The sequence below is a fragment of the Hemicordylus capensis genome, chromosome 1, assembly GCF_027244095.1.
Source record: "Hemicordylus capensis ecotype Gifberg chromosome 1, rHemCap1.1.pri, whole genome shotgun sequence".
NCBI lineage: Eukaryota > Metazoa > Chordata > Lepidosauria > Squamata > Cordylidae > Hemicordylus > Hemicordylus capensis.
Genome location: NC_069657.1, coordinates 70015256 through 70032198, shown reverse-complemented (window position 1 = coordinate 70032198; position 16943 = coordinate 70015256). Strand labels below are relative to the sequence as shown.

The 16943-nt window shown below is 42.7% G+C and overlaps 1 protein-coding gene across 3 annotated transcripts in view; it reads right to left on the bottom strand.

Annotated features, from left to right (window-relative positions):
• BAHD1 (bromo adjacent homology domain containing 1) overlaps positions 1-16943 on the bottom strand; it is a 92692-nt gene that overhangs the window by 31516 nt on the left and 44233 nt on the right. For all 3 annotated transcript variants that reach the window (XM_053283495.1, XM_053283494.1, XM_053283493.1), the window contains exon 2: positions 726-2372. In XM_053283495.1, the coding sequence (XP_053139470.1) occupies positions 726-2355 (1630 nt within the window). In that variant the 5' untranslated portion in view covers positions 2356-2372. The remainder of the gene's footprint in view (positions 1-725; positions 2373-16943) is intronic.

Below are 16943 nucleotides of genomic sequence, written 5' to 3'. Positions count from 1 at the left end.
AGACTCTGCTCATCCTCTTCAGGTCCCCCACATTCCAGTTCTGCATCACTAGCTGTGCCATGCATGTATTTTCAAGCCTTTACTTTCAGCCAGGTATGCGGAGCTAGAGTAGCTGCCATGTCCCTGAACCCTCTTACCACTTGTACCCCCAAAAGCTGTTTTCCATGCTCATACATTGGTAAGGAACCCAAGGCCAAATTCCTAGACAGGCCAGTAGCTAAAAGTTTGTCATCTCTTGTGGCAAAGAGAAGCTAGTATCACGTGAAGAAATGTTTCACAAGGAATACTCCCCATGTGAATCAAAGAAAATAAAATCATCTTGCAATTCTTTTACTAAGCACACAAGTGAACTGATCAAGCTGTAGACTTGCAGGAGACCCTGAGCTATGGACAGTAATCAAAGGACAGTATGTACAAGCAGGCTCTCCCTGAAAGAGAGGTGATGCAGCTGCTTTAGGGAAGCAGATTCTGTTGGATTTGCCACTTCCCTGCCTCCATCTTTGCCTGTGAAATAAGAATGGGGGGCGGGGGAGAGGTTTGCATAATTTTGACCTCACAAAGGCCAGCATGGTATCTCAGCATACAATCAGACACAGCTAATTTGCTCTCGACTGGCAAATGCTGGCAACCATGAAACCACTTTGCACATTAAATCTTGCAGTTCTGTAGAAGCTGCCAAGTTAAGTTAAACATGGTGTGCGTGTGTGTGTGTGTTTAGCACTTACCTGCTGCAAAAGGCATCTTATAAGGGTAGCTGTTCCGTCCTGTATGCACACTACCAATTCTGCTTTCTGGTACATGCATAACTCCACAGAGGCTGTAACTGTTAATCGCTGTTCCTTCCCCGCAACAGTACGGAGAGTTACACCAATGAAACGGCTGAAATGAGGGATCTGATGGTAAAGAACCCGGAGACAGCAAAAGCCCCTCACAACCCGTTGCCTGCGATAGCTCATCCTTTGAGTAAACTGAGCAGTGAGTGTAACTACTGTATCCACTTTGGCCATAATAAACATAAAACCTATTCAATGGAGTCAAGTCCGATGATTCATAGAGACAGCCACAATCTGCGTGATTTCCCGGCACTGGCAAAGGATGGAACTGAGGTACTGGGAAAGAAGGCTGATGAAATTCCTGCTTGGGGGTAGGCGATTTCTCTCCAGGTCTTCCATATTCAGGCTTCATGGAAGCTTGTCCACCCATAAGCAAAGGCAGTCTGTGGTAGAAACTCTCTGTGCCTTCACAAGAGTTAGACAGCGGTTCATAATTGATAGATTCAGTTTTCCCATAGGTTCTAGGAGAATCCTGATGGGCTGTTTTGCTGAACGCACCCTCGGTCACTCCTTGCCAGCCATGCTGACCCTCTGTTTTTATAGTGGAAGTTTCCTTTTTGGATTTCACACAGTTTTTCCTGTTCGCTTTGGCCCACTTGAGCTTCGATTTGGAACAGTGGTTTTCAGACTTGCTTTCTCCAGTCGATTTACTCCTCAGCTTCAGCGGTTGGTCTTTCTCATGGGTCAGTTTCAGAAATGCGACGGCATTGAGACTGGCCAATCTCTTTGGAACTGGATGGTAGGAATTCCCACTGTCCTCCCGCCTTTTCCCTTCAAAGACATCATCTAACGACAGGTCATAAGGAGCACACTTCTGACTTGATCTGTTTTGGTTCTTTCCCTTCACTGTTTTAGAGCTTGGCTTTTCCAGCAAGGGCCAAGTGCCCTGAGTTTTGCAACATATGCTTTTAGTGCAACAAACTCCACCGACTTTGGGGGAATCTTTCCGAAACCGCCTGCCAGACAATAAGCCATCATCCCGTTCAAAAAGCAGGTTATTCACTGCCTCTGCATTCAGGGAGGCTAGCCTTCGTTTCCTGGGTGTTGAGAGACAGGCATCATGTCCCTCCTGCTCAGTTCCTGGACAAGAGATTGTGCATTTCCCCACAGAAGAATCCCTTGTCCCTGCTGCCACCACCTGAACTTGTTCTGGGAAGCAGGCAGGCCTGAAATTGTCCATACAACTGGAGAGGCTTCTTTTCACCCCACTCTGAGTCTCCTCTGACAGTGATCCGGCGACATCCTCCAGTCTAGTGAGGAGCACGGAGCATGTTTTTTTATCCACGGATGAATTGAGACGTTTCCTCAGTGGGTACGTCTTTCTGAGTTCCTGCAAGTTCCTGCTTTTATTCACGCCTGCAAATCCAGTTTGGCAGTTTCGCCCCTCAGTGCCATTTCCTTGCTCGCTATCCTCCGCCTCAGTCCTATCCATTCTCTCACCGTGAATCGGTGACAAAGCTTGGCCAGCAGAACCAGCTGAGTGTTTCAGAAGTAGGAGCTGTTTCTTCCGGGCATGCGTCATAGGATCAATGTCCACCCCTGAGAACAAAGAGGAAAATGTCTTAATATCTCTGGTAGAGAAATGCTTTCGCACACAACAATGGATGCCTGGGAAATACTTGTGCCCTGGACAAAATATGACGACTCAGAGAGGGGACTAGATTTTTGTTTTGTTTTTTAAACCAAATTAGCATTCCAGATAGATTGAGAAGTGGCTTTATTTCAAACCATATCACAGATAAAGCGAGAAGCCTAACATCTCACTATTCACTCTCTCTTCTTTACACTCAGGTGCATATAAAAATGTAATCCAGGTGAGGAGTATTTAAGATGCTACTATATTGAAATCATGTCTACAGCAGTTTCTAGTCAGAGTTATTCATTTGTAAGGGCTTGCAGAACTGAAAACTCCTCACTTTGGGAGAAAGAATGGGAGTGCTGGAACGTTTTCTAATCGACTTTTGAAATACAGGACTATATGCTATATACGGCGCTAAACTGCCTCATTTTCCCTTTTTGTGCCTTTATACGCTAATCATCAAATGGCTCATCAGCAGAAGCAGCTATTTTGCAGCAATCTGCTTTAAAATTTTAATCTGGTATTTGGGAATTGGTATCCTGGAGTGTGTCATTCTATTTCATGTTTAATAAATGCTGCTAAAAAGCTCTAAAATGTGTGCTTGTCATGTATTTGAGCTTTAATTTGTGTACGAGGCATTAGGAGAGAATAGAGAAACTGGAACACACTGGGGGGAAATATGATGGGCCTAAGTGAAAGCCCTGTGCATCTAAGAGACCATGTCCCTAAAAGGTCAAAGGTGACAGAAACTGTTGTAGGATATGGCAGAAGGGTCATGGTGGGAATATGGAGCCTGGTCCCAAGGGATACACAAATAATGAAAGCAGGTCTGTATAATAGCCACCATATTTGGCTGCCTAAAGTGAGTAACAACAACTCTGAGGCATGGAACCTTTCTAAAGGTTGGCTCTTCCACCCCACCTCCTTTAGGCCACAGGAGTGTGTGGGCAAAGAGAGTAAAACTTTGAGGGCTAGTGGATTTTGTGGATATATATTGAATGAAGGAATTCAGCCTGGGAAAAGGCCACAAACAAGATGCCTTCTTGGAAGAGCAAACTAAGGTAAAGTGTGCCGTCAAGCCGATTTCCACTCCTGGCGCCCACAGAGCCCTGTGGTTTTCTTTGGTAGAATACAGGAGGGGTTTACCATCGCCTCCGCCCTTGCAGTATGAGATGATGCCTTTCAGCATCTTCCTATATCGCTGCTGCCCGATACAGGTGATCCCCATATTTAGGGAAACATACCAGTGGGGAATTGAACCGGCAACCTTCTGCTTGTTAGTCAAGCATTTCCCGGCTGCACCACGACTAGTAGAGGTTTATTTTGCAGATAAGATCAGTCAAGTCAAATTTAATTTGTGTACCACATTTCTGCCTCAGTGACATTCAAAGTGGTTTACAACAGGAATTTAGGCATCTTTGCAGCTGTAGCTTAAGGGTCAGACTGCATACAATTTGAGGAATTACTTTTAACCATTCTGTTTGAGCAGTTTTGTGATCTGCTTGAGAACTACCCAGAATAATGCCCTGTGCCAACTCAGAACTTAAAAGGACATGCAGTAATGCTAACCAGTAATTCTAGCGGTACAGTACTTAGAACATAGGAACAGCCCTGCTGGATCAGGCCCAAGGCCCACCCAGTCCAGCATCTTGTTTCACACAGTGGCCCACCAGATGCTGCTGGGAAGCCCACAGGTAAGAGGTGAGGGCATTCCCTTTCTCCTGCTGTGGCTCCTCCACAACTGGTATTTAGAGGCATCTTGCCACCAGACTAATAGCCATGGATAGACCTGCCCTCCATGAATTTGTCTAGGCCCCTTGTATAGTGGCCATTACTACATCCCGTGGCAAAGAATTCCATAGATTCATTATGCGCTGTGCGCAGAGTTCCCAGCTTTCTTACAATACATGTTGTACTCTTAGAGTACAAGTGAATTTCAAGTTGGATAGAAGAGTACACCTGTATAAACACATATATAAAACTTGCTGCTTCTCCCTTAAAAATACACTTGGGTAATAAGAAAGAATAAGGTCTCTTAGTCACATCTAATGTAAAAAAGCAGTCATTCATAATAAGTCCACCATCGGTATCTGATGCAATATGCCTCTTGTACTTTGTTATCAGAATCAGAGCACCAAAGAGCATAAAGAGCCCTCCATTACATGCAATTGAGAGTATCTTTCATCTATTTTTAAAAAACAGAACAATACCTCAAAAGAAGTCTTTAAGTTTCAGTGGAAGAATGGTGGTACGGTGGGTGAGGGGCCATGTAATCCCCTCTCTTCCAACTTTTTGGGGGGTCAATATCATACCCCTAAGTCACCTTAAATGGTGCAGTGGGAAAATGCTTGACTAACAAGCAGAAGGTTGCCAGTTCAAATTCCTGCTGGTATGTTTCCCAGACTATGGGAAACACCTATATCGGGCAGCAGCAATATAGGAAGATGCTGAAAGGCATCATCTCATACTGTGCAGGAGATGGCAATGGTAAACCCCTCCTGTATTCTACCAAAGAAAACCACAGGGCTCTGTGGGCACCAGGAGTCGAAATCGACTTGATGGCACACTCTACCTTTACCTTTATTTGTTTGTTTGTTTGTTTGATTGATAGATTGATTTCTATAACACCCTTCCAAAAATGGCTCAGGGCGGTTTACACAGAGAAATAACAAATAAATAAGATGGCTCCCTCCCCAAAGGGCTCACAATCTAAAAAAGAAACATAAGATAAACACCAGCAAGAGTCACTGGAGGTACTTTGCTGGGGGTAGATAGGGCCAGTTACTCTCCCCCTGCTAAATAAAGAGAATCACCACTTTTAAAAGGTGCCTCTCTGCTTAATTAGCAGGGGATCACACCCCTAGATCTTTTTTGCCCCAGAGTAGGAAAAAGAGAGATAAAAAGAGAGATAAGTAACCATCTCTCTCCACCCCTGCAACAGAGTATTTTAGAGCAGAGATTCACAACAACAACAAAAACAACATTTGTGCGTGGGGACCACTTGAAAATTGCTTTGTGGTCTCAATGGGCCACTTTTTTGTTTTGTTCTACAGATCAAAGCATGTCCCTCTCATAATGTTATCTCATAATGTTATCTCATTATATTAACATAATGTTATCTCATAATGTCCCTCTCATAATGTTAGAGTGCTGGACTAGGACCGGGGAGACCTGAGTTCAAATCCCCATTCAGCCATGAAACTAGCTGGGTGATTCTGGGCCAGTCACTTCTCTCTCAGCCTAGCCTACTTCACAGGGGTGTTGTGAAAGAGAAACTCAATTATGAAGTACACCGTTCTGGGCTCCTTGGAGGAAGAGTGGGATATAAATGTAAAGATATTATTATTATTATTATTATTATTACTAAGAAGAAGAAGAAGAAGAAGAAGAAGAAGAAGAAGAAGAAGAAGAAGAAGGCCTACAAGAAAGAAGAAAGAACAAGTCAAGAACCAAGCAGAAAAATGGGAAAATAAGCCCCTGCATGGTCAATATTTGCACAATATAAGTGGAAAATCAGACATCATCAAGACCTGGCAATGGCTGAAGAATGGTTACTTGAAGAAAGAAACAGAGGGTTGAATACTGGCTGCACAAGAACAGCCACTAAGAACAAATGCAATAAGAGCAAAAGTAGAAAAGTCAACAACAAACAGCAAGTGCCGCCTTTGTAAAGAAGCAGATGAAACTGTGGACCACCTAATCAGCTGTTGTAAAAAGATCGCACAGACTGACTACAAACAAAGGCATGACAAGGTAGCAGGGATGATACACTGGAACATCTGCAAAAAATACAAGCTACCTGTAGCCAAAATTTGGTGGGACCATAAAATTGAAAAAGTTGAAGAAAATGAAGATGCAAAAATATTATGGGACTTCCGACTACAAACAAACGTCTGCCACACAATACACCAGATATAACTGTAGTGGAGAAGAAAGAAAAACAAGTTAAAATAATTGACATAGCAATACCAGGGAATAGCAGAATAGAAGAAAAAGAAATAGAAAAAATCACCAAATACAAAGATCTACAAATTGAAATTGAAAGGCTATGGCAGAAAAAGACCAAAATAATCCCATTGGTAATTGGCGCCCTGGGTGCAGTTCCAAAAGACCTTGAAGAGCACCTCAACATCATAGGGGCCACAGAAATCACCATCAGCCAATTACAAAAAGCAGCTTTACTGGGAACAGCCTATATTCTGCGACAATATCTATAACAACAGCAACAACATTAACAATAAAATTCTGGCATCCCAGGTCCTTGGGAAGGACTCGATGTCTGGATAAAACAAAACCAGTCAATAACACCTGTCTGACTGTATAAACAAGAAATAATAATAATAAGAATAAGAATAAAAAAATCAAGTTCAGGGCAAATTAGTATCTCAACTGTTCTGTAACCTTTGTGTGGACTACCCGGATGATGCTCAGACCACTGGTGGTCCACAAACCACTGATCATAGTTTGAGCACTTGTGCTTCAGAGACTTTCCCTCAGCTCCTGAAGCCTGATTTCAAGAGAAGGATTCAGATACAGCATGCAATGTGTAGCTTGCACGCTACAAATTGCATGCAAGCTCAGTCACCTATCAAAACGTCGACACAGCGGAAGAGAGTCTTCTACTTCTTCAAATAGGCACATAAAGGACAATGCACTTTACATTTCTGCCATTTCTTCCAAAAATCAGCTAACTTTCCAACTGGACAACTGGACCACCAATTGTCAGTTTCTGTGATCCTATAGCCTCTCATCCCTTGTGAAAACAAAACTCCGGCTGAAGAGGAAGGAAAAAAAATCTGGGGCTGAAGGAATCAACACAGTGCTTAGGACTGCCTGAGGAGGGTCACCCGCAAATGAAATCATCAGCTTCTTCCCTCCTTTCCCCTAGCAACACTGTTCGGAATGACCTCTCGGGTTAGGGCAGTGACAAGGTGCCTTTCTATGTTCAGGCTTGGAAGGATTAGATCACTGACAAGGCAAAAGGGTTTTTGTTTGGCCAGAGGCAACATCTGAAAATTACTCCAAAGATGGTTATCACAATTTAAAAGTGTAAGGCAAAAGTTGTTGCCAGGACAGCAGAGTAGTGCACTGTAAAAAAAGTGTCAGATCCCATCAGACTAGAACTGACAGACAAACTGTCAGGAGGGCTGGCGTGCTCCCCACAAAACTGTCAGTCGGTTGGAAGCAGGAAAGAATTTTGACATTTCCCCAACATTGTTGGTTAGTTTCAGGGACTCATCCTGGAAACAGAGAGGGGGCAAAGGCAATCTAATTGGAATGGCTGTTGTCCAAGAATTGTGTACTGCGTTTTAACATTTGATGAGGTTGCAAATACAGTTTTATTGCACCCATTTGGATTTTGTCATAAATCAGTATGCAAATATTAGCATAAAGAATATTGAACAGTTCCGCTAAGCAGCACATGGTTCACAAGCTTTTTTTTTTTTTTAAAGAAACCTCAAGTGGAAAGAATTTATTTGCAATGACAAAAATAAGGATGCCTTTCAGAAATCATGTGGAAGGATGACCTTTTGCAAGCTACAAGTGATAACACCATACTTGACACAGCACATGGAAAGAACTGCTTGAGTGTTCAGGATGGCTCAGTCGCAAACTGCTTGTACCAGGTGCATTCTGCATGCTTTAGTCTGCAGCACAGCACTGCAGCTCAGAAGTTGAGGACCTTGCTTCATGATCTGGCAGCATTTCCCTAAACTCAAGAGGTGGTAATTCCAAAGAATGAAGCTTGATTCTTTGTTAAAACTCATGCAATGGAACTAGTCTACAGCCTTGTTTCATTTGGGTCATGGGTGGTGCCCCTTTCTAGATAAGAGATTTTCTCACCAAAATCAATATATTATTGTGTGTATTAATATTAACATGTTACTAGTTGCAGATAAGAAAAACATATTTCTGGTTTTATACCCTTGGCAATATCAACGGGGGTGGTACTACCTTTGAGCAACTATGTTCAGTGAACATGGGCTGCCCGGAGGGGGAAGGGAAGCTCCCAATGGGGCCAAGAATGCACACCACCTGCCTCCATGGCCACCACACATGGGGTCAGGGAAGCCACCCATCCGCACCCCTCTCTCCCTCCACTCTCATTGACTTTACCAGCGCCGAGGACTAATGATCTCACCGCCCAGAGAATATCACTGAGAAGAGACGTCATTAGTCTGCACAAAGACAGAGGGAGAGAGGTGGACAGGCGGCTTCCCCAGCCCTGGCTCCACTTGCACCAATTCTTTGCACCTTTTTTGGTGCTGATGAGAGAGGCAAGTGAGCAAGTGGAGAGCAGGACTGCCAAAAAGCCAAGCCATGGGCCACCATACACAGCTGGACAGTGTGCTCTCCAATTATTTTCATCTGTGTGCGGAATGAATTTTGTTTGGGCGGCAGTATCAAGGCAGTGTGTGTGCACAAATGTATTCAGGATGGGGCCTTCCTCATTCAACCTAAGCAAGATCGAAAATTAACAGAGTGGACATCAAAAAACATGTGAGCGTGTGTGCACGAGCACACCTTAAAGGGAACACTGCTACTGGATAGCAATGAGCTTCAAAAATTATAAAGTGCTGTGGCCACATAGTATATAAACAATCACCTTTCTTCCCATGTTTCTAGAAATCAGTTCTATCCTCACTGAAAACATTGAAACCCATGATGCTAGACAGTTGGACACTTTAATTTTGCTTTTGTTAGCTTTATGTGTATCACAGAATGAGGAAATTCTTTAAAATTTCCAGAGAAGGAAAACATGATACTGTCATTATTCTTAAAGAAATTATTATGAAGTGACTCCCCAGTTAGTTTACACGAAGTGAAAAACTGAGCTAAACAGGACATGTTTTGAACTCTGCTGCTTATTACAATCTTCTGGAGAGGTCTGGTTATGGTTGCAGCCAGCTCATTTATTTATCTGTCTATCTACCTATCAGATTTGTTCACTGCCACCCCCAACTTCTATCCCCAGGTGGTTTACAACAATATAAAAAGTTAACACAGAGAAAATAAAAACCTTAAAATAATTTAAAACTGCAGTCAAATGTAAAAACCGGGGTGAAGAGATAAGTGTTTAATTACTTTTTTAAAAAGTTGTCAGAGATGAGGAGGCTCTTTTTTCAGAAGGAAGCGCATTCCAGAGTCTCGGGGCAGGAACAGAGAAGGCCCCATCCCTGAGTGGCCACCAGATGAGCAGGTGGCAACTTCAGATGAGCCTCTCTGGATGATCTCAATGGGTGGCAGGGCTTGTGGTGAAGACGGCGTTCAATTTGGTGGCAACTCGGAACCAGGCTTTCTCTGTAACTGTCCCGGGACTTTGGACTATGCTCCCTGTTTAAATAAGAGCATCTCATTCCCTGTGATTTTCAGGAAGACCCTCAAGACGCTCCTGTTCTCACAGGTTTTTAACTGCAATTCATTTTTAATCATTTGTTTTAATAACTTTTTTAATGAAATCATTTTGTGGACTTTTAAACTGTTTTTAGTTTTTTATGTTGTTTTAAATTCCGTATATTGTCTAGAGATGCATATCAGGTGGCTAAAAAGCCCGCCAGCAGCCAGGTATCACCAGCAATGCTGCAGGTAGGAAAGGAGGGGGATGACTAATGTTTTGCCCCAACAATTAAACCCAAGTAGTATTTTGTCCAATCATTGCCATTTCTGATAATAAGCTACATGGAGAAAAATTTGTTGTATAATATGGTTGAAAGGCCAAGCTTCACTAGGAGATTTTCCCCCCTTAAGCAAAACCTGAAAACAAAAGTTTATTTTTTACATTTTTATACCAGGGCAGACCCCGCTTAGCAAAGGGGACAAGTCATGCTTGCTACCACAAGACCAGCTCTCCTGTACATTATAGACCGTGGAAAATGACTTCCAGTCATTTTCAAACCTCTAAGTCCAAATTCAGCAAGTGTCAAAGCTAAAGCCTCAAACTTATACTGAATGGGGGAAAAATTCGATTTAAGAGTAGTTTCTTTAAATGTTTCCTACCACAAAACTACAGGAAATCTTGTGAGAATGTTTAACCAAGGGTTGTGGGAGTGTTATTGCCTACCAGAACAGAGATTATATAGCCAGGAGAGAGTTTACCAGATCACAATTTTAAAGCATTTTTTGCTAGATCACCTCATGACTCATTTTAAAACATTGTCCCTGTTCTAATGACTTACAATTCAGTTATGTGAATCTTGAAGCAAGTCATGAAACGTCATCACTTCCTCATTTCCACAACTGTGAGCTTTTGACAGAAGTGGAAATACATTATTAAAAACTGACATCACCATTAATCAATTAAACAAAGCAAAACCAAAAATGCAACCTGCTAATGCTACCTTTATCGCCTTACATGCCATACATTGCAAACACCAAACACTATGCTGTGTTTTAGCAAACTAGCATTTAGCAAAGTAGCATATGTAATCTATTTAAAGAGCCCCTGGTGGTGCAGTGGTAAAAAACTGCCGCCCTGTAACCAGAAGGTTACAAGTTCGATCCTGACCAGGGGCTCAAGGTTGACTCAGCCTTCCATCCTTCCGAGGTCGGTAAAATGAGTACCCAGAATGTTGGGGGGCAATATGCTAAATCATTGTAAACCGCTTAGAGAGCTTCCAGCTACAGAGCGGTATATAAATGTAAGTGCTATTGCTATTGCTATTTTCACCCACTCTGCACATATTGCAAGAGCCAACTCAGTTACTTGATCTTCAGTTAAAAGAGAATGTTAGTTCAATGTATAACAAGAGGCTCTTCTGTCTTTAGGGCACGTTCATGTTCCTAGGAGCAACTTGAAATAAAGAGGACTTTTGCCCAATGTGTATATTATAAATATATCAGGGGCTGAGCCACCACTGGGTGAACGGGTTCAAAGAACCTGGGCCGTGCCCAATCAGGGGCCATGACTCACGGCCCTGACACACACACACCCTGTGTCTGACATCAGATGCAGGGGTGCTGGTTTAGTTCCTGAGTGGGGGCCACATGGCCTCCGTTTGAGAGTTAAATGGCCACTGTGTTCGAGGTGCACCAGCCCAAGTCTAGCACCCAATGGGGCTGCACGGTCCCTCCGGGAGTTAAATGGCCAGCGCTGCGTTCATGGCGTGGCCAGGAGTGGCTATTCCCTGCCTTAAGGCAGGGAAGAGCCGCTCCTGGCTGCGCTGCAAACACAGTGCCAGCCCCAGTCTAGCGCCCCAAAGGGCCATGCGGCCCCTTCATGAGTTAAATGGCCGGTGCTGCAAACACAGCGCCAGCCGGACTCCAACTCCCAAACGGAGCCATGCAGCTCCATTCGGGAGCCAGACCACGTCCCCCACATCTGACGTCAGATGGGTGGGGTGAGCAGGGCCGCCGCTGCTGCCGCCGCACACAGGCCACTGGCAGTCAGGCTCTGCGCCTGAAATATACTTATATTTATAGTATAAATGTGCCTTTCACCATGATGTAAACTGTTGCTTACTTAGTGAAAGTGTTTCTTTTCAGGTACATGCTGAAAGTCATGAACTGTCATACTGTCAACTTTTGGGGTGTTTTGCATCCATTTTCAAGCGTCTGAAGCAGAACAACTTCAACCCAATGTATCAAGCAGAGTACTAAGTTTTATACTATTTCTGCAGGAATTTTGTGCCACACATGAAGTCTCAATCTTCTTTTGTTTTATCAACTTAAAACAGTCTTTTTAAAGTAAAGTTGTGCTGTCGAGTCAGTGTTGACTTCTGGTGACCACAGATCCATGTGGTAGAATTTGGTAGAATACAGGAGGGGTTGACCATTGCTATCTCCTGTGCAGTATGAGATGATACCTTTCTATATCTTCCTGTATCAATGCTACCTGATATAGGTGTTTCCCATAGTCTGGGAAACATACCAGAGGGGATTCGAACCAGCAATATCCTATTTAACAGATCTTAAATAAGACAATTCCGCTCCAGGACAGTGAATAGTGCTGGAATCGAGATACAACTTCAGTCCATATATTTTGCATAGCAGTATGTTCAAAGTCCCAAATGAAATCTGAACCAGCAATATTTCAGAATCTGGTTGTATGCTTTCAAATCTGGAGGCAAATACATATTTTAGGACTCGAGGCTATTCAAGTATTTAGAAATGAAATCAAGGTTTGGATGTACCACTAGTATGATATAATATTCCTGGCCATGCAATTATAAATATACAACTGTTTCTTTATTCCCTTGCACTAAAGAAGCAGTGCCGGTCGTGGCCTGTGTTTAGATTTTTTTTGGCAGCTCACTGCCACTCACCCACCACAGCTGCTTGCCCACCTACTGCTGGCCTCCACAATGGCCCTCCACACACTGCTGCTGCCAGCTGCCTCCCATTATACTGCATCATGGCAGAATAACGGGAACTACTAGTGGCGATGGCAGCAGTGAGTTAGGAGTCACCATGAGGTCAGTGGCAGGTGGCAGACAATGGCGGCATGGTGCATGGCAGGTGAGCACAACAGCTCCCCCCACCCCTTGTGACCCATGTGCAGAACATATTGTTGGTCATTGTGGATTCACCTTTGCTCCCTTGAGCCATTTCCATAAATTGCAAAGGTAGTGGGACTCAGGTCACAAGTCAAGTAATACAGAGAAATGACTAGGGGTGTGCAAACTGGTTTGAATTCGAACCGAACCAGCCATTAGGTTCGATCTGCTGGTTCAAATTCGAACCGAACTGGGGAGGGTTTGAATTGAACATTCCAAAGAGACATGACTTCAAATACCTGAACAGCTGTCACACAAAAGGAGCCAACATTCTCAGTTGCTCCAAAACCAATGGGTTGAAATTACAAGGAAGCAAATTTAGGCTAGACATTAGGAAGAATTTCATAACTGTTAAGAGCTGTTTGGCAGTCAAATCATCTGCCTTGTGCAGTGGTAGGTTCTGCTTTGCTGCAGTCTTCCAGAGACTGGGCAACCATCTGTCAGGGATGCTATAGCAGACTACTGCACTGAAAATGTGGGGTGGTGGACGGGACTAGAAGACCTCCAAAATTCACTCCAACTCAGACATTCTACGATTGAAGTGGACAGGACACCAGCACCTATCAGATCAGACTGTCACACAACATTCCACCTCCCACTGAAGCTAGCAATCCTAGCATGCACATGTGTGCAAGTGCTGAAGATGCAGAGTGGGTGGCTGGATGTCAGGAGTTACAGGAAGGCCCTGGAATGAGGACCAAGACAGGGGGCTTCCCATCACTTTCTTCTCTGAGCCTAGTCACAGTAGCATGGAGTATCAACCAAGCCCAATTTTGAAATACTTCAGCAGTAGATTTACAACTATTTGAACTGGAAGCCTCATCTTTAGTCTAAGCACAGAGCTATCCTCCGATCTATATTTCTGAAATCCTTTTAAAACCCAAGAATGAAACACAGAAGCCAAATTAAATATCCACATTCTCCCCCGCCCCCATTAAAAAAAATATTCCCAAAGGGTTGTTCCTACATCTTCCCATTGAACCTTGAAGGAGGAGTGCCTTTGCATCATCTGCAAAGCACTGCTATGAATAAGGGACATTCCTGAGACTGGCACTTTCTTCTTCAAGATGCATAGCACTGCTTGGTTTGAGGAAACTGTGCCAAGAGGAACTGCAGGCCTTCGTAGCTATCGCAGAGCCAACACAGTACCTGTTTTTTAAGTCGGACCAAAAATGCAAGCGTATGTGGAATAAATAAGCCACTTTTCCACTTCTCATTTAAAACTGGAGCTGCAAACATATGGGAATGTTGATGCATACCCCATCCTAGCAATTATATTGCTGTCAAGCAATCACACTCCACAGTAAATTACAGGACAGATGACTATGCTACACTGTTATCAAACCCAGCACTTGTCCTTGCCTGAACATTTGATTTCAAGACTATGAGGCAAGCACATAAAAAAAAGGTAGGTAACACTTGGAGGCTCATCACTTGCACCCACCTACGGCTGAAGGCTTGCAGCTTCTCTGGAAACCCTCTTTTAATTGCATGTATTAAGTCCTCTGGAATATTGTACTACTTACTAGTCTTACGAGGCCAAGGAAACCGCGCTATGAATTGCTTGGCAGGTGCACAGGTCCAGTGAGGATAATGATGTATTTTCACTGACACTATAAAAGAATCGCGGGGCTTTATTCCAACCAGAAGCAAATTGACCATGGAGATTTAATAATATTCAGATAATACTGAAGTGAAGCAAGGAGAGCAACAACTATTTCTATAACCATACTTATCCCATGCCATGAAAATCCATTTGTTGGGCATGTAGGTGCTCCCAGGACACAGATGAGCTCTAGCCTTAACAAGCTCAAGTCAATCCCTTCAGACCATTTGGCTATCAAAAGGAACACAAATCTCCCCTAGAAATAGGGGGCCTACAAATATTTTTTCAGAGAGACCAACTTTTTTTAAAGTTTTAATAATAGTTTATAACGTCTCTATTTCTGGTTGATTTTAAGAAACAGTTGAAGACGTACCTGTTTAGTCAGCCTTTAGTTAAAAAGTTTTAAATATTATATTGTTAATATTTTAAACCGGTTTAAATTATTTTAATGTTTTGATCATTTGGTTGTGTTTTTAAATTTTGGTACATATTATATAAGCCACCCAGATGTGTTTGTTGGATGGTACAGAAATATGAATAAATAAAATGTAATAGATGCAGTAAGACTGAAATGTTAGTAACTGTTTGCATTAGAAGACATTCTACAATCTCTTCTAACCTTTTGGCTTGTGCAGGGCCCGAGGGAAGGAATCTGGAAAGCAAGATATACAGAGAAGAGAGAAACCTTGGAGGACTGTGAACTCTTTATTTTTCCTCAAACCAAATAAAGATGAGGATGGATCATAATCTGATGCCCCCCATTCAAGATGACAATATTCTGACTACCACTTCAATTAGTTCCTTTGTTTTAAAGATATTTAAGATATATATTTAGAATCTTTCTTTGAATAATAGCTGCAACTTTTGCCATTTGCTCTTTGAGTTCTCAAATTTCACTTTTCATTACCACACTCAAAGATCTTGATTAAAAGATAAATATTCCCTCTCATGCTGCAGGTGCCATTTGAAGATATGCTACACTTTTTTTTTTTTTTAATACATTCTTCACTGAGGCAAAAATTGTATTTGTTCAATTGTTCAACAGACAGCTTTGCTTCTCTTTCAATTTCTGGTAAGTTATACATGGTGCTGAATTTCAGAAATACTAACAAACTCTGCACAATTACTCTGCATGCTGAAAAGAATGCTATATGAATGATAAATACTGTTTCTGCATTGTAAAATGTATGACTGGTACTTTGAGGTGGATGTGAAGAATCCATCAATGGGGTGTGATCCAATGGCAGAGGTGGGAGTGAACAATTTCCTTAGCAGAGACTGCCTGCATTGCCTGAGGAGGGGAAGATGTATAACGGCTGACTCAATATTGTTCACACTCAACGATAACAATTTCAGAATAATATTTTAGGATAAATGCCGTATGTCTACCAACTATTCTTCAACATCTGTCATGTTCAAGAAAATATGCAAATTGTGTTCAAAGACATTTAAAATATGCAGATTTCTAATGTGGTGCCGAACAAGTTGCTCGCTTCTGTTACAGAACAGGCACTTAAAAAGGAAGAAAAATAGATTTCAAAAGGAGAACAGAGAATCTGCAGACTGGCAACTTCTACACAACAGGAGAGCTGATGGTTAAAATGTTTATTTTTTACACACACACACAGCATTTTTTTATTCTCAGTCAAGATAAGTAGTCATAAGTAAGTAAGTCAAGATAAGCCAATTTCTAACTCTATGAAAATCAGGCAAGCGAAATAAACGTGCATATTGTGACAACTGTATGTATGGGGGCAGCTGGTTTGGTCGAAACCAAAGTTGAAGACAACTTGGAAGTTTCAGCTACTGCAAAATACTGCCATATGTCTCTTGAGGGATACAAGATGGTGCAAATCTCACTCAATGCAAATGTGCTCCCGGGTTCAAGTCAAAGTACTGGTGCTTACTGCCCTTCATGGCCTGGGTCCCACATCTCTCAAAAGAATGCCTCGAACTTTGATCCTTTAGAACAGGGTTGCACAACTTTGGTCCTCCTGCAAATGTTGGACTAAACTCCCATCATCCCTGACTACTGGCCACTGTGGTTGGGTTGCTCAGTTCTTGACCAAAACCAACTGTGTTGCATGTGTTGTCATACAGCTGTGGAACATACTCACAACCCTGCCACAGAGGGGCTTCCTCAAGACTCCCTTGGGTGCTGTTCTATGCAACACTACTTCCTCCTGCTTGAAGTTTCTTTGGCTGAACTCCATCTTTGCACTCAAGAGCTGACTTGCACAAACTTTTATGGGCTTAGGATGTGGTCATGTGAATAGGCTTGTTGTACATGAGAGGCAGCCAGAGCACTCAGCCACAGCACACTGAAGTTATAATAGATTTGCATTCCATTTTCTATGAGAACATATTCAAAGAAGCTAACAAATGAGATTATATGGTTCAATACAAAATTATGTTGAATGACAGCTAAGAGA